The sequence below is a fragment of the Kryptolebias marmoratus genome, linkage group LG20, assembly GCF_001649575.2.
Source record: "Kryptolebias marmoratus isolate JLee-2015 linkage group LG20, ASM164957v2, whole genome shotgun sequence".
In the NCBI taxonomy this organism is placed as follows: Eukaryota; Metazoa; Chordata; class Actinopteri; order Cyprinodontiformes; family Rivulidae; genus Kryptolebias; species Kryptolebias marmoratus.
In genome coordinates this window covers 7,848,165-7,866,408 of record NC_051449.1, presented here as the reverse complement: position 1 = coordinate 7,866,408, position 18,244 = coordinate 7,848,165, and the positions used below count along the sequence as shown (strand labels likewise).

Sequence of the window (18,244 nt, the reverse complement as noted above, 5' to 3'; positions counted from 1 at the left end):
TTATTGGCATTTTGAGATGGGTTGTTCCAAAAAAAAATCTCAAAATAACCTTAAATGGATTTGAATTCTGGTCTCCCACGTTCACTGTAGCTTTCATTTCAACCAAGTGGGACTGTTGCCTTAATGTCTGTGATGTGGACACTATGGGTGCTAAGTTTTTGACATATTCAGGCGCCCTTGATGGTCTCAACTCACTCTGGTCTTGGACCTGCTCAGACTAGCCATTAGCTCATCCCTCTGGTCACAGTTCACAAACTGAGGTTACTCAAAGAGCTTGTCTGCAACAGATGATCTCCACAGAATCCCACTTCAGAACATCAGAACTTTCGCTTTAAATTTCACTCCTCATAACCTGAAAAGTCCTCTTCCTCCCACAGCTTCTTCGTTGTTTTGTTCTGCTGAGGCTTTGAATTTCCTCACCCACACTAAAAACATGGTTCTTTCTGATTTATCCCACCCCCAAAAAAATAAATAAAATCAATTTAAATAAAGTCTACTGTCACTCAGGCGGAAATAATGCGGCCAAATTACCGGAGACCTTGTGTGTGTCTGTGTAGACCTGATCACTGCATGATCCAGAACAGAAAAAAGTGGCCTTGAATTAAAATGCAGGAAGTGTTTAAGGTCCTTCGTGTGAAATGAAAATCCTGGAGGAATGTGTTCACACCTGTGAGTGTGTTTTACAGACTCAGAGGCGGATTATGCATAAATATGTGGGCGCCTCTGTATTCTGAGAGAATGTTTGTTTTGATTTGTTTGTAACCTGTTATCCAAACAGGATGTTTTCACTGAATCAGATCAAGTTATTAATATATATATCTAAAGTCACTCTTATAACAAATCCATTAAAATTTAATGCTTACTCTGCTGTCCCCGTGAGGCTCATTACTTGTGGTTTTTTGTCTCATTGTCAAGCAGATTTGAAACATAAAGTTTTTTGGAAATGTCACTGAAAATGAAAAGCGCAGCATGATTTGGAGTAAATAAGCTCCAGTGTGAAAGCAATGATGTAAACCAACACCTGAACACGATTACAATAAAGCAAACTGTGATGACTAACCAAAAATCTAACTTTAAAAACACCTTGAACATATAAACCCAAACAGAAAAAAAAGTTGGATGTTAAACATTCAGAGGTGAAGCCTTCAGAAGATAAAACAGATCCTCTGATATTATAACAATGATTCCATTTTTATTATCAATTTTCAGCTCCTTCTTAGACTAAACTGTGATAATTTTACTTTTTTATAATTGCATTATTTTTTCCCCCATTTCTGACGATTCAGTCTAGTTTCTGCTTTATGCTGTGAATTTTAGTTGAATAACACTTTGGTCCAACTCATTTTGTTTGACATTTGCCAGTGAAGTCACCGATGAGCAACAAAAAGTCACCCAAGTAAAACGTTGGCATTTCATAAATCTCAAACCCATTAAGGCATCATCTGAACGTGCATGAGCGTGTGTCTTATCCGCCGACAAACAACGACTTTCCGAATCGCTGTATTCCCATTTGTAACTGTCCAGGCTGTCGTCCTTATTGCTCATTATTTATCGTCTCCTTGTCAGCAGGCGCGGAGGACAGATTTACTGCCATTTAAACTAAACACAAAGACTTCGGGGCCTTCGCGTCTTTAAAAACTGAGACGTGACGGCTCCAGCGCGCCAGCATGGATTGTCAAACGATATCAAAATTTATCCCAACCACACGGGTTTCAGCTCTGTGCAAAGACGGAAGATGTTTGCAAAGTTGAGAAACATTAAGCAGCAAATTTACCCCCCCATTCTTCCCTTCAGCGTCTTTTTGCACCATTATGTATATTAAAAATGTTCATCAGTTCACTGTGTGAAACCCCCATAATTCTACTAAATGCCTTTAAAATGGCACAATTGTTCTCTAATGGCTGGTTATTCTACTTAACACGCCCAATGTGTGGGCTTTTATTCCCCAACTATTTATAATGTGTCATGTAAATATATTGTACAGCTGACATGTTGAAAGATTGTTAGAAATTGTTCAGAATGAAGCGCTGACAAATTTCCACAAGCCTAAAATGTCAAATACATCAAACTTTTGCGCTGCTAGAGGCGCTTTCACCGATTGCCATAAGTGATCTCAGCAGCGTTTCTGTCCCTAAGTAGCCTCAGGAGGCTCAATGCATGACTCATACTCATCAGGCTTATTTAATCAATCATGACTGATGGGATGCTTCACAGCTTCTCTGCCTGCAGAGACCAGCAGTTACAGCAGAGCATGAAGGAGGGAAGAATGACAATACTGAAGATTGCGTTGAGCCATTTTCTCATCTCATACAATTAAGCTTTTGTCCTCTTATCTCAAATTTCCGTCAAACAAATTCTCCATCTTTTTAAATTATTGGTTTTTTTTTTCTTTTAAAATACCTTTTCTGTCTTGGCTGCATTTGCTGAAAAATAAAAAAAAAAAAAGCTTTGAAATATGTGTTTTTAAGCACCTGGCCTGGAGTTAGAAGGGTAGGTTAAAAAGCAGAAAAGGTTTGGAATGAAAAAGAAAAAAAAAATCACGTCACTATAGAGCAAAACATAATATTACACAGAAGCAGACGGTTATCTATTCACAAAGAAAATTACAAGGTACATTTTACCATCAGCATAGGCTGTTTCCTTCAGATCGATTGATACCAGTTTTTTACTACTACTTATACTAGTTTTTTTTTTCTGCCTGCCGTTTTTAAAACATCTGCACTCAGGTAGATGATGTGTTCAGTAACGGTACCAACAAGGATGGGATGAAATGTGAAAAAATATACATGTTGCATTATTTATTTTATTCTTTGATGGTTGATTTTATGAAGAGCTGTGTGTAAATCAAATACATGTGGGTATTAATTAGTATGCAAAACAGATAAGGTCAGTAAGAGCGTTCTTTTGTTTTAATTAGAGGGATTTTACTTCTATGGGCTAAAAAGACAAGAAAGTGACTAAAGCAAATAATGGTTCTCCACTAAAAATGGGTTCTCTGTGCATCAGCTCAGTGGTAAATACTGGATCAGGTGCCTCTCAGCTAGAAGGACAAATCTGTATGCCTGAGGCTGAAACAGTGTGATGTTTTTATCATGTTTGCACAGCCTGTTTATTTGGAGTTTGTAATATGATCTGCGTGGTGCAGACTGACCAGTCGGTTGTAGTTTTCACTTAGTTTTTTGTCCAGTGACCTACGAACAGACCTGTTACAATTACCTACCTCCGTTGTGTGTCCACTTAGACTCTGATGAAGACAATATGAGCAGATTATTTTGTAAATAATGGCTTTCTTTGAGTTAAAAAAAATCAGAATATGCAGATTTGTTTTTCAAAACCTGCAACATATGAATACATTTTTAGTTTTTCTGCCCACAGAGTCACTGAACGACTGAATTTATGTCACTGCTGATCTACAATGAATATTTTAATCCAAGACTTGGTTTTAGTAAAAGTAAAATTTCTGCTCTTTGTTGCAGTCTCTGAACAGCACCTGGGCGGTCAGGAACGAGCACCAGCTTCGGTGTGGGGAAAAGTTTGAGTTGTTTGTGTCGTGTTGTGGTGCTGAGAGGAGCCCAAATGCACGCCGACAAGCAGGAACTAAATTTAACCTGAAGCCTAATAGTAAAACTAGAGAAAGTGCTTTTCCTGGGAAAATGCAGCGTGAAAGCCGAGTGCTGAATGACTTTGCTGAAACTGGGTTCAAATTAAAGCTAAAAGGAGCAGAATGGTAACTATTTTCTGGCTAATGAAACATTGTGGTGATGCAGTTTCATGGAAGACTTATAAAAATAAAATGTGCTTTGTTTATTATTGTGAGGTAAAGAAGCAAAGCATTTGATCCGAACTGAGCGATTTACAAAATTTGACAAATTTACGGCAGTTCTGCTGATCCTCTTGTGCCAAAACTGCATATTATTTCTTGCGTATCATTGAGACGCGTTGTATCTTTGTGAAAGAAACAGATAAAAACTGTTATCAGTTCTGCAACATGGGGGCAGAATTCACATCGAGTGATAAACCCACATATGCCTGAGAGCGATAACTCGGATTCATGTTCATGCTGGTTGGATAAAGGCTCACATTCAGAATAAAATCGATTTTTTTTTTACAATGAATCTTTTTTAAACATTTTACATAACAGCAACTTTAAGACAAAACCTCTAAACACACTGCAACAGGTTTTTGTTTGCATGCAATATTCCCACAATCTAATACTCAATCAATGATGCATCGGTTTAACTGTATCAGCTGGAAAAGGCACAGTCGCTTCAGGGGAGTAACAGAATATTAGTGTGCATGTAAACACACAAAGTGGAGCTGTGTTAATGGAGCGTGATTATTTTGAGTGGAACATTATGCTTTCTGTCTTGTCTCTTTTATTAACCCCGGGCATCTGCTATCTTCATAAGAAGCCCCATTCTGATTTGTGTTTAGGCTGTGTGTGCTTGCATTGGGAAAAAAGTGGTTAAAATAGATGCAGACAACTAAGAAAACAAAAAAAACAAAAAAAAAAAGAGGGGGCATGTTCGAACGCTGTGTGCTTTCTCTAATATGAAACGCATCACTCTGAGGACTACACATCGCTTGGTAAATTAATTGTGGACTGGTCAGCGCATTTGGGTTTTTTCTTTTCCATTGTTTCCAGCAGCCTGTCTGTCTGAGTCCAAACCAGAATGGAAGACGATAATTAGAGTAAAGGAGAAGATGGTTTTTGAAATCACGTTCTGCTGATCTTAAAGAAACTCAAATGAATGAAGAAGCATGTTCTCCAGCGTTCAAGCTCAAACTTGAGTTGGGGCTAAAAGTCCTGCTACATGTTTGCACCAAAATATCTAACCAGCATGTTCTGTGGCTGTGAAAATATTACATATTGTTTTTCAAATAAAAACAACATAAGTTCAGTTCAGAAGGAGGCCCTGGCTTAGTTTTGGTTTTGATTTACAGAGTCTTTACTGAGCCTAAGCCTATTTTGAGAGGAGGTTACTGGTAGAGAAATGTGTTTTCCATGAGACACAGCTCTTTAGGACATAAAACATACAGGCTTGAGCTAAGATTCACCACAGAGACAATCTTTCTTTCCTGTAAAATACAGTTCCAAGATATGTTTCTTAATACAGCAGCAAACTGTGTGAGTCAGTGGTTCATTAAGGTCCAAACCTCCGTGGCTTCATTGATAATGGTATCATGACACCTGGGGGCTCAGAAGTCACCTGCATTCAGCTGTTTCTAGCCTTGGCCTTTAATTTGCAATATCCCCAGACTTCGAGAAGCTTTTCACAATATTATGTGCTTTACATGTCGAAAGGCCAAAGTTATTTTCAGTCTTACACTGAGGAAAAGGAAAAGGAAAAAATATGTTTAAGTTCTATGAATTTACTCATCTCAGTCTCTGACATGTTTTCTAACCCTCCTGGATCCTTCTTCCTGTCTTGCCTGTATGAACTGCCTGAAAGTTTGATGCTTTTGCATCATGAGGAACTTTTAGCTATTGTCTGTATTTGGACTTCTGCTGGATAATAATAACAACAAAAAAAGATAAAGAATATTCCTTATTTGTTCTTTTTCTAGCATAGAAATCAACAGTCAGTTTACTGCAAACCTAACTTAAATCAATTTTCGATGAAGATGCTTTTAAAGACACCATAAACCTCTGAAAGACGAATTTCCAGACGTTTGCACTGACTCTGATGGCGACACCAAAAATTTCATTTGTGTAAATAACGTTCAGCATTATGATGTCGCGGCACAAACAAAAGCTGTGATTCATTTATTTGTTCAGCTTGGGAAGCAAAATTAATTAATTCAAACCAAAATGTATTTTTAATGTGCTCATACTGAGGAAGAAAAGGAAAAAAAAAAGAAAGTTGATATGATTATTTGATTAAAGCGGCTCTGAGTCTTACTTAGTTTTGTGGGGGCAGTTTCTGCTCCCTATCTGATGAAATTCTGTTCAGTTTCAGGCCAAGTAATATATAACTATTGCTGAAGTATTGCTTAAGACAGAATATGTATGCAGACGCTTATATCCATTTGTTTTCACAGGGTCTTTGAAGACTAGTGGTTCTAGTTTAAAGGAGAGATTTAGGCTAATAGGGGAGCAAGAAGCAATCGATGCAGTTTGCTGTCAAACTAAATTCAGCTTTCATCAGCTAGCTGATAAAACAGAAGATAGAAATGTATAAAGCCTATTTTGTTTCAACCTCCGTTGATTTGGAAATTTGTCCCCCGAATCAACCTGTCAAAAGGTTTAATGGTGTTTGAATCCTGCACGTCTAAGACTTCTAAACAAGGCTGAAATTTTAATGGACCTCCACCAGAAGCATGTCTGAAACTACTGAGAGAGGACAAAGCAAACCTTTCAGAGAAGAAGAAGGAAAACCTTGTCAGGGAAAAATAGAATAAATGCATGAGCTGAATAATAGGAATCTCACCCCAGCACATTGTGGAGCTGTGTGCTCTTATCCAAACCTTATGAATTATTAATAAAGCCAATGTGGATCTCCAAAATACCACAGATTGCCTGAAGCCACTGGCTCCGGACCATCTCTGGCTCCGACAGACTTTTATTCAAAAAACACCAACTTCTCTCACGAGAGAGAAATTGAACTTTTCTCCACAAGCAACGGCAGTGTGGCTAGACAGATTTGCTCCCTCTGATTAGGATGCTGGTGGTCCCTTAGATAATAATTTGTAATTCAAAGTCCTCAAAGAAATTCACGTTTGTCAAATCAGGTTTCAGAGATCAAACCTGCCACCACCCTCTTGTCCAAATTGCTTTTTCCTGTTTTTGTTCCAGAGCGAATGTCAAGTTTCTTCTTTTTTTTTTTTTTACCTAATTTTCCAATTTCCACATAGTTGTTTCCCTTTTGACTCATCATCTCTTTGCATTTTAATCTTTCCAAGTGCAAGCAGAGGTGGCAAGGACATACACAAGTAGAGAAGAGGCGAAGTGACAGGCATTTAAAAAATGAGATTGTTGGAGAGCCGTCTCTGCAAACGGACGTTTATTAAAAGAGCCGTGTGTTTAGGGTTGAGGACACTTTACAATAAAAGAATACCATCTTTTAAAGCTTCTTTAGCAACATCCTACTCTCATAATTTAAACTTTCTGATAAAATATTTGACCATGAATGATTTGTGGGTATTAGGCAGGTGAACAAAAGAGAGAAAAGATGAAGAACTTCGAGTTAGACAAACAGAATGAGCTTTTGAACTTCGGTTTTTACTTCTGAACGGAAGCTCACACTTTTCTTCAGCTTCTTTTTAACTTACTGCTGCTATAATTTTTAAATTGAAGGCCTAGCATTCCTTGAACATGTGCATATCGCCCACTGCATTTCGTGCCAGAGTTTAAACTAAGAAATGACAGAGTTGAAGCCATTTTGGTCAAACCAAATGACATCTTGTCTTTTTGTAAGATCTTGCAAGGTGTGTTAGCACTCAGAGTTTGAGCTGTGACTGACTGTCAGCTACTACCACGTCAGATTTTAGCTCAATATCTGTAAAATTGATTGGGTTATAGCTTTTTTGCATTGGCTATTACCAACCAGCAATGGTGGCCATGGTGAACTGGGGTACCTCCAGAAGTGAATCACTTGTAGATGTACATCCAGTGATAACTTTCTGAAAGTTTAATTAAAACTCGTCCAGTGGCTCATGAGATATTTTGCAAACAGCAGCAGAGAGCAATGATAAAAGTGCATACATGCACACTCCATTTTTCACAGTTTACTACAGGACAAACTAACCTGACCCTTAGAGTCATTTTAACAACAATAAAACACGGAGCGCATGTGGTAACAAGAAAAATATAATTTTTCTCTGAAATGGCGAATGAACTGTGGTCCATTGTTGCCATGGTAACAACAATAATCATGCTGTTAAAGTGATGACTAAAAGAAACATTAACTATTGGTTTAAATGGGAAATAAGATTATTTTTCGGGTTTTTGTTCACTCTTTTTCATTCACACTATACAGCTCTGTTTATGGCTTTTCTGCTCCCACAGAGCATCGTGGTAAATACTTCACAGCAACCCGCAGGGATCATCTTCCTTTGGATACAAGGTGAGTCAGAAACGAATTATATTTTACTTCTTTGCGTAGTTATCTTTAAATTTTAGGAAAATAATAAGACAGCTGAAAACTGTTTTTTGAGCCGCTTTCAGCAGCTATAAGAGCTCTTTTTTCTGTTGCCAGTCATGACTGTCGAGCAGGTTATATCTACAATACTAAACTCATGATCCCTCAGTGGAGAGAGCTGGAGGCTACAGAACAACATCCCGTTAAAGGTAATCGATGCAAAGTCATGAAGACTGGTCAAATAAAAAAAAAAATAAATCCCACAAGAAGAAACTCGAAGGTTTGTTGAGTAAAGTATGCAGAGAACATAATCGGTTAGGTCGAAACTGTAAACTTACCGGTTTAGAAGCTCTGTCTTAATGCCCTGCTTGATCACCAGTCTTTATCTTTTCTTTCTCATTTCGTTTGCACTTAGCAGCAGATTCACTCTTATTTTTCAACTCTTCTCCTCGACTCTGAGCTCGTCCGATTCAGCCACATATTTTGACCGACACAGACTCAAGCTTCCAGTTTGGCGGACTCAGTCGAGCACTTCACTTAAACTGCATTTCAGATTTGCGAATCAGTATGTTTCTGGGAAACTCCTGTAGTAAACTCTTTCATTTGGTATGGATCATGATATCCATTTTCATGTTCAGTACCTTTAATCTGAAACTGTGCCATGTATAGGCAAACAGAAACCAACTGCACCAGTTGGCTAGGAGAACTTCAGCCGTGAAATGACATAAATTTGTAATTTCCATCTGGTGTGAGACAAAATTGCCCACTTATGTCCCTCTGTCTGTTCCGTAAATTAGACCGATTCCAAGGACTGGAACCCAGACAAGATTCAACAGCTGTTAATGAACGCCGTCTGAAAACGATGATGCATCTGTTCGAAATCCACAGAAGTGTAGTGAGATGACTGAGCATAAACGACTGCGTACGATTTAATCACATCAAATACATGGCCTTCTTCAAAGCAATCACACCAAAGGAGTGTAATAGGTTGCCATTCAAAAACAGTTTGTTGCTCTTTTGTTTTGCTGAAGGTTTTCTTGGAGTATATTTAAAAATAAAAATAAAAAAGTGTTCCCCTCGATGGGAAACCAGACAGTCTTGTACAAATAACCGGTGAATCAGCATTTGACACAAAAGGTGGAGTTTATAAGCAAACTTTAATGAATTTTGACACAAAAAATAAATCGGTATTCCATTCACTTTTAGAGCAAAGCCACGGAGGGACTGCTCCAGGAAAACTTAACCCTTTTTATTTTAACTTGAGCTGACAGTTTGGTGCAGGATTCAGATCAAAGCTTTTTAAAATCCGTTTAATGAACACCTTTCTGGTAAACCGATGTTACCTGTCAAACACTTGCTGATACAAATTTTTTTTTGGGGGGGGGGGTTTGAAAGAAAAACAACCCTGTTTGAAGCTGAAGCAACAGAACTGAGGCCAAACTCTGATTTGTTTTGATCTCTTTCTCTTTAAAACAACCTGGAAAGGTGAATCTGCAAAGAAAACAAAGATTTTACAGCTGATGGTCTTTGAGTGGACAAGAGGGGCGTTTATCACATTTCAAAGCTTTGTGATCAAACCTGCTTCAGGATTCTGATTCAATCATTCCCCATCTGTGTCGGAACAAAGGACACGACTGACAGCGTTAACAGCCGAGCGACTTCTGTGGTCTCAGAGGAGGGAAACTGACACGGACCTGATAGGATTTTAAAATGAAAACAGAGACAATATCCTTGGAGGTAAGCAGCCCTGTTAGGAAGTTTAATGAAGAGGAAAACTGTGGTTCCTGGGTGGTTTCTATCTGTGTGCTCACAAACTCTCAGCAGAGCCTCCTTCTTATGCTAACGACAACGTTTGTCCCAAAGGAGAGTTTCTGACATGACATGATTTATTATATTATCAGCAAGGACCCGTCCCTCGTGTTTACCAATGGCTTGATTGACTTAGACTCAACACAGTTTACGCCAACATTATGGAGACATTCAGAAAACTTCCACAGAAGATTGACAGATACAGAAATCACTCCACCTGCATGGCCACAACATTAAACGGCCTTCAGACTTCAGTCTCTTCATCAGCATACTTTCTTGAAGCTTTGGCATGCATACATTAGAGCTCGTCAGAGAAAGAATGTTTTAAACTAAAGCAGCAGAGCATGAAACGACCCCGAACCCAGCAGCGGGCATACAGCTCAGGCTCAAAACAAGTGAGACCTTGAATTCAACATACTTAAATGTCTTGGCAGCATCTTTAAATCCCAACAACTTTTAAACTCTTTAACAGAAGTTTTTAATGATGAAGTATGGTATAAAAAGAATATGAAGATTATTAAATGAATATTTGACTGATGATAAAACTCTTACTGTTTTGTTTTTGCAGCCTTTTAAGCAACAACAGTGTGTAAACAGGGAGACATGAGATTACTTTCCTATACTAGTTTCAGAGAACAAAACTCCATCAGTACTATTTGCAACGTTTGCCACGCAATGGGAAGACTAGAAAACAAAATCTGTGTAAAGCGTACAATAAAATAAAGAAAATAAAGGTTGGGACGAATCTGAAGGCATGTTTGAGGATGTTTGCAACATTTTTACTGCTAATTACATTTTTAAAATAGCCCTTCCAAACTGTGCTTGTGAATGACTTGCACTTTTACCATTACAGTCCTGCAATCAAGAGAAAAAACCAACATAACCATGTGTTATACTTTATTTAACTATGTCTTCCCAGCATTTACTGACAGTTTAGTAGAGGGCAACCTATTAATACAATGATTAGCTAGGATGTAAATGCCACAATAAATATATCTAGAGAAAATTTTCAGGTAATGAAAGCAAAACAGCACTGACATATTGCATATTACTTGCTTGATCTCTATTCATTTTGTCTTGAGTTGCTTTTATTAACTCTATATTTGTTTTTCTGTAGATGTAATGTGTGATTGAACAGTAGCACATCGCTGTTTTTAGAGGTTTTTTGAGGGAAAGTGAAAGTCGTGACAACAGAAATCTACAGTGAGCGCCTCACTGCGTGATTTGTGTTACAACAGTGACACCTTGTGGCCACTTGGAGAATTGCGTTAAACTCTGGTTTGGAATGCAGCCTTTTAGGATTTTTTTTTTCTTTTTTTACAATATCTATGACTCGGATTATAAAATTCACTCTTTCGCGTGCTGTGTTTAATGTACACATGAGCTCTCAGTGCTGTGAAGGACAGTGGCAGACGATGAATAAATGAATTTTTCGGTTCACGGGGTGTTGGAGAAACCGAACGCAGCCTTCCTCTCCTCAGTCACATGCTAAGTCCAACCGAGTCAGCTGACATCACCTGCTTCTCCTTTTGATGCTCTTCCTCCTCCGCTGGTAGCTGGCGTCCTTTTGACACAGATTTGTTTAGATATATATCGTTCTCCTGGCCCCTCTGGCATCAGATTTTAAATTTGAGCCGAGTATAAGCCGCTGCTCTTAGCAGGTTCGACCGCCGGATAAATGCTGCTGGAGTGGATGATGAACGGACACGCCATTCTTTACACGGGGGTCACTTTGGCCTTCTGGAGTACCATACTAATCGTAGGTAAGGTGACAGATTGTTGCATAATTTACTCACAACGGTGGAATCAGTGAATAAAATTGTATATCTGTTTAAGCTTTACGAAAAATCCTCATTTAGTCGGTGGCTGTCGTCTTGTGGCACAATGAGTTTTTGCCTTCTGCGGCTACCAGTGGGACCCGGCTAAACCTTGGGACTTGCTGGAGCTGCGGTTTTGTCGGCTAGCTGCTCGATGCTGTTAATTTTATTTGCAACTCGAAAGCCAGGACGTTTCCAGATGTTAGTAACCGGAGACCCATTAAGCAGCTTGCTTTGGAGATTTTTACCTGTTTGTGCCTTTTTATAAGCATAACAAACCGCTCACCTTAGCATCCTGCTAGCCCCCTTTTTTAGTTCCATGCTAGCCGCGGCTAAGAGCTAACTTGAACAGAAGTTGTGGCGATTTTTGTTTCGGATTTAAATCGATGGATGTCATTTCTAAATACTGGGTTGATTCTTTTTTTTTGTAGTTAAAGCTTTAGATTACACAAATATAATGTTAGCTTGTCAGTCCTCATTTGGTTGCAACACCTTTTTTTTTTCTTTTTTTTTAAAAAAAGGAACTACAGCAGTTTTCACGTGAAACTGAGCCATCACTCGGATGCTCCAACCTGTTTTTTCCACCATTTCAGTGTATGCAGAACTGTGCAAAAGATTCTGGGTCATCCTGTAAGAATTTATATTTATCCTCCAGGGAGGCCAACTTTATTGCAATAATTTAATCTGTCTGGCAGCTTGGAAGCAATGTGTTAAGAAGTGAAAGGGTTTTTTCCTCATTAACTGTGACATTCAGGTGGATCAGTCGTCTTTAAACCAGCTGTATTTTACTCACCTGCCAGCTGTCATCTTTCTGTTTCCCTGCAGGTATTTGTTACACCATATTTGACCTCGGATTCCGCTTCGATGTGGCATGGTGAGAACTGTTTTCATATCTTCTCTTTTTAGCTTCTCTCTCTTTTTACGAACCACAGAGCAGTGAAAGCTGAAGTATTATAAAAAAAAGGACAGTTTTAATGCCGTGTGTTCTCTGTTGCTGCGAGAAAACATCTCCCCTGCCTGCGTTGCACCGATCTAAGAAAACATGCCTGTTTTTTTGTTTTTCTTGCTGAAGATTCCTGAGAATAAACAACCTAGCTGTTATTTTATAGGAAAACAAGATTTTTTTGGAAGCATAGTTTTGGCGGCACATTTAAAACCCCTGCCTTATATTGCACATTAGTTTTATGTTGTGGCTCTTTTTGGAGTTTTGCGTCTGTTATATGACAGATTTTCTCACTTTTTTATAACACTTATGGACCAAACTATTATTTTGTTCTGAAATTTGATGTCATTTTTGATTCAGGGTTTGCGCCATGAGACTGCTTATGCTTTTCACAGGTTTAGTGGTTGCCACTTGGCTTTAGACACCAGAGGATTGTGCGCAGGTCGGGACTTGTGTTTAGTTGTGGGAACGATCTGGAGTGGCGTGTGGCTCACACGGTCTACAGGTTTATCTGCAGGACATTGTGGATGATTGTTATCAATGAGTCAGTACCTGAAATGTTGTCTTTAAAAAAAAAAAGGGACACATCAGTGTATTAGGGTTAATCCTGAATGTTGTACAGTCTGATTATTTGGACACAAAATGCGGCTCCTCGCAGGAATGTCAGAGAAATCTGGGACATCTGTCACCTCCTTCCTGTAAATGGAGAGCTTTGAATTGGGACAAGTATGGTGCTGCAGTGTTCAGTCATATCTGTTTTCTTTCTTCTTTTTTTTTTTAAGTTGAATATCTATCACGAACGAAACTTTGGCTCAGGGTTTCAGTGTCTTCTTTCATGTTTGCAGTGAAATGAGTCGATCCCCCGTCATGTTTCTTGTTTTCTGACCTGATCTCATCTCATCCAGCCAGTTATGGAACATGTTGGGCATTAATTCTGGGAGAAACATCGTTCCCCTCCGAGTTTTATTTAAACACTGATAAGATGAAGCTAATCTAAGACGATCCGGTGTCGCTTGGATGGTTAGACGGTAGTTTTAGAAGGGATTGTTAGAGCTTGAAGTTCTTCCTCACTCAATGCACTTTTTTTTTTTCACCCCTCAGGTTCCTGACAGAGACGTCTCCTTTCATGTGGGCCAATCTGGGCATCGGTTTGGCCATCTCTCTGTCCGTGGTGGGAGCCGCCTGGTGAGTGGTTAACAAGAAGCATGGGCGAAATAAACAAGCTCACGCCTGTTTTAGATTTTTGTTTGACAGTCGGAGGAAAAGTTGGGCAATTTCGTCTTAAAATGTCAAATTTACCCCCAAAATATTGGATTCTGCTAATTTAAAGTTAAGTTTAATAGAAAATAACGGTGAATGTTCCACATGTACAACACTGTACTGTTGCAGGAATGGCCTCTTATTACGCCATCTTGGGAGTTTTCATTTTACTTTGTACTCAAGCTGTCACTTTCTGATTTCTCTTTTTTTTTTTTTTTTTTTTCGAGCCTAAATTTATGAAACGGGAAAATATAGAGACGTTGCACTCAGTTCGTTTTAATTTGCTACTTTAACAGGCAGTTAGAAAAGGTTATTTTGCTCTTGCTCGGTGCAGGATCTCCTCAATGGCTGCAAATAAAACCATAAATTTCCCACGATGCTGCAGAGCTTTAACTGTTAAAGAGTTGAAAGGTTGTTCAGGTCTGCCTGAACTGAAACAGACTCTAAGTTATGAGTATTATCAGGTCCTGTAAAAGTCTCCTAATGTAAATCTGGTAATCGATATGATGAACCTTCTTATTTGTCGTCCATACATTTGCAGGAAAGTAAAGTAAAGTTGAAAGCTTCGCCTCACAATTAGCTGAATGTGGACAAGAATAATCTTCTCTTTAACTCCAAATATTCAGTTCCTCCTTTAATATGTGGCTTATGTAAAATATGCAGTGTTGTTGGTTTAAATGGATCATTTAGAACACTCTTCAGGGGGTTTTGTGACAATTGCCGTGTCTTGGATGCATCTATGACTAATTGTATCACAGAAGTTGTTTGTTACTACGTGGAAATTCGCTGCAAACGCCGAGTGACCGGCCTCAGGCGCGTCACATTTAACTCTGGCTGAAGAAAATGATCAACAGCCTTCTGACCATGGCTCCTCTTAAACCTTTTATATGAGTTAATGACTCTTTGATGCGAAAAATGGTTGTACTAATTGTTGTTTTTCTTCTTCGTCGTCGTCGTGTGTTTTTCCAGGGGCATCTACATCACCGGCTCGAGCATCATTGGGGGTGGTGTCAAGGCTCCACGAATCAAAACAAAAAACTTGGTCAGGTGGGTGGGGGCATTTTGTTTATGTGACTTTCACAGGAAGTCCACCAGCTTTAAAGCCCACATTTAAAGCATGCGCCTTGAAGTTTTTTGACATTTTATTTATGCCAATCCCGTTCAAAAGTCTTATTTATTTTCTTTCTGCTCTGTTTTTTTCTCTAGCATCATCTTCTGTGAAGCTGTTGCCATTTATGGGATCATCATGGCTATTGTCATCAGCAACATGGCTGAGGTAAATAGCACTTCTTTCCTCCTGTTTTTAATTTTTTTTTTGTATAAACAAGATAAACTAAGAGCGTCATCAGAACGAAGCTCGAGATCTGAAGAACTGAAATATAATCCAGAAAGCAGAACAAAGATGGGTTTCTTAAAATAATCTCTCTCATCTCATAGAACTTCAGTGGAACAACCCCTGAGACCATCGGAGCCCGAAATTACCAGGCCGGTAAGAAAACAGCCGAGAAGCAGCTCTGAAAACAAGCATTTGTCTAGATTGACAAATCCAGCATAAAATTACACGTCGACATTGCAACCATTTCCATCGTAATAAGAAGCAGATAGTTCCTTTTTTCTAGGCAGCTCCACAGTGTTTTCTTTGTAGTGATCCCTGGACTCGTTTTGTTCCCGTTCCTGCCAGGTTACTCCATGTTTGGGGCCGGTCTGACTGTGGGCTTCTCCAACCTTTTCTGCGGGATCTGCGTGGGCATCGTTGGCAGCGGAGCAGCTCTGGCCGACGCCCAGAACGCCAGCCTCTTTGTGAAGATCCTCATTGTGGAAATCTTTGGCAGTGCAATTGGCCTGTTTGGTGTCATTGTAGCCATTCTGCAGGTAAAATGAGATTTGCTGCTTTTTTTTTCTTCCTCTCACCTCCTTTTCAGATGATGTGTTCATAGTGATGATCCTGTTATTTTGTTTTGTTTTTCCTTTCTTTCCTTCTCAGACCTCAAAAGTAAAGATGGGCGATTAGAAGATGATCTCTCACAGAGGAGGAGGAGGCTACTGCTGGAAAAACAAGATGGATTATTGTGTACATATGTCGTAAATTATTTAAATGTCTATATTTACCTGGTCTTATTTTTAACTGTCATTCATGTATGAGTGGGAAACAGATGTTGTATGAGAAAAAACGGGGGGGAAAAGGTGATTTTTCTTGTAAATTTCTTCCCCTTTGTCCCTTCTCAGATGAGCTAAATAACTGAACGGTGATGAGAACAAGTCCTCTGTAGCTTCAAGCTGTGAAAATTCGATCATTTTCAGCCAAGTTGGCATCTTTTTGACCACTCTCGTTGAATGGCAGTTAAAAATTATGCTGGAGTATTTGAAAATATTGTGTGTGTGCGTGTGTATGCTGGATGTTTGATTTGTTTTTTGTTTTTTTTTCTCCTGTAAAGCATGAGAAGGTTGTTGTTTCTCGCCTGGTCTGTCAGATTTTGTTTCTGTATCTGCTCATTGCCTATTATCAACTGGTCCTTAATCCACACCAACGGCCCACATGCAGTGTTTCTTTTCTTTTTATGCCTCTCGAGCGCTGTGGAAACGTTGATGGAGTTTAACGTAAGTGTTCTGAAGTTGTAAAACTTTGCCCAAGACGAGCACAAACATGAGGAAAAACAAACGGCATCAAACAAGCTTATAGGGAACCCGAGGTTTTTTTCTTTAACCGTTCATCTTCCCAGGCAGAAATAATTGTTTAATTTTAATTATACAAACCATAAAACATTACCGGCCTTGTTAATGATCTGTCTAGTGTCACCATCTTAGAACGGGGGGTAAAAAGTATGAATCAATTAGTTAATCGACTGAGATTTTAAACTATCCCAGCTGCTCTGCTGCTCCAAGCTTCATCACAAAATCCACTTTTATCTGATACAAAAAAAATAGTTTCTGCAAATACTCATTTGATGTTTTTTTTTGTACCTATGATTTTAAATGCACAGCACTTTGCTGCAAAATATCTGTTTATTGTTTACCAGTTATTGCTAACATTCCATAAATTGTGTGTGAGGTTGAGGCGTCGGCCTCTTGTAACACCACAACACAGATGCGGTATGGTGGTGTGTATTCAGTGTTTTGGGTAATTTCGTCTGAGTTTTATAAACTTTTTGGCTTTCAGATTTCAGAGGAAAAAGAAGCGGATCGGAACACAGAGGGCAAATATATTGATTTGTAATTCCACAGAGATGACGGACCAGTTTTGTTGTTTTTACACCTCCTTTTTTTTTTTAATTTAATCTGACAGAAACATTGTTCTCATAAATGGAGATCTGAGATTTGGTGGCCGAGGCTTTGTATGAAACCCAAGACTTTCAGTGATTTTTAGATGGTGCTGTGTGTACGTTATATGTTGATGTGACGGTGATCAGAAAATAACTCGTTTTTGACATCATGCAAGTCAAAAACAAAATCAGATTTACTTTCTGGCTTCATATATGTCCTTGAGAAAATAAAACAATTTCATCAACATCTAAGTTTCTTTTTGTTCATTGATCATTTTAATTTTTCAGCCAAGGTAAAGTCATGCTTTCTGAAATATTGATCAGGATGCCGACAATTGAGTTTATTTATGACACTTGCTGTGCTTATTTATGTCCACCAGGTGGCGCAAGAGACAGCAGCATTTGTCATGACAGGTGAACACATGAAGAAATAGAAATATTGAACATTTCTCTGAGGAAACAAACTGTTTAAGCCTAAAAAACGATTATTAGAGCTTTTTAAGGTTTAGGAAGTCCATTTGCAATGAAATGAAAAAAAGTCAATTTTGGATAGACATTGTTGATGAGTTAAATAAGTAATATTACTGTTAATTTATGACATTAACTTATTTTATGTAGGCTAATTTGGTAAACAGCTCCTAGGCTAACGTGTTAGCCTGTTAGCATGCATTATTGTCTGTAAAGGACTTACTTAAAAGTAAGTATTGTTCTTTTTTTTCTGGTTTATAGCTTTTAAAGTGCTAACTCCTTAAAATATATCAAGATAAATTTATACAAAGACTATTTTAACAAAAGACTCGTTTTGTTAACTTGTGGCTTAGCTTTAACTTCTCGTTTAAATTTGATGAACTTTGTTGACCAAACAGAATCAAACAAACAGGAGAGCCTTTTATATGTAGTCGAAACAAACTTAAGTTTAAGTTTTTTTTGGCGTGTGTTTTTTGTAAACTTTAACGCATTTATGTTTATTTTATTATTACTGTAAGATATACAGATATCTAAGACGAAAGGCAGACATTTTAGTAGGCTACTGAAAAATGAGCAACTAAGGTAGCTTACATGCAAAAAGATTGG

At 38.5% G+C, this 18,244-nt stretch overlaps 1 protein-coding gene across 1 annotated transcript; it reads left to right on the top strand.

Annotated features, from left to right (window-relative positions):
- Positions 1–11,371: 11,371 nt before the first annotated feature.
- On the top strand, positions 11,372–17,417 carry atp6v0b (ATPase H+ transporting V0 subunit b). Its single transcript, XM_017425919.3, has 8 exons — positions 11,372–11,653; positions 12,533–12,581; positions 13,752–13,835; positions 14,880–14,957; positions 15,117–15,186; positions 15,348–15,399; positions 15,592–15,782; positions 15,895–17,417. The coding sequence occupies exons 1-8, from the start codon at positions 11,569–11,571 to the stop codon at positions 15,919–15,921; spliced, it is 636 nt and encodes a 211-aa protein (XP_017281408.1). The 5' UTR covers positions 11,372–11,568; the 3' UTR covers positions 15,922–17,417.
- Positions 17,418–18,244: the final 827 nt, after the last annotated feature.

Coding starts and splice junctions, on each gene's coding strand:
- atp6v0b (XM_017425919.3), top strand. CDS start 11,569: ATGCTGCTGGAGTGGATGATGAACGGACACGCCATTCTTTACACGGGG. Junction 12,582..13,751: donor TTCCGCTTCGATGTGGCATG/GTGAGAACTGTT, acceptor TTCACCCCTCAG/GTTCCTGACAGAGACGTCTC. Junction 14,958..15,116: donor AAAACAAAAAACTTGGTCAG/GTGGGTGGGGGC, acceptor TTTTTTCTCTAG/CATCATCTTCTGTGAAGCTG.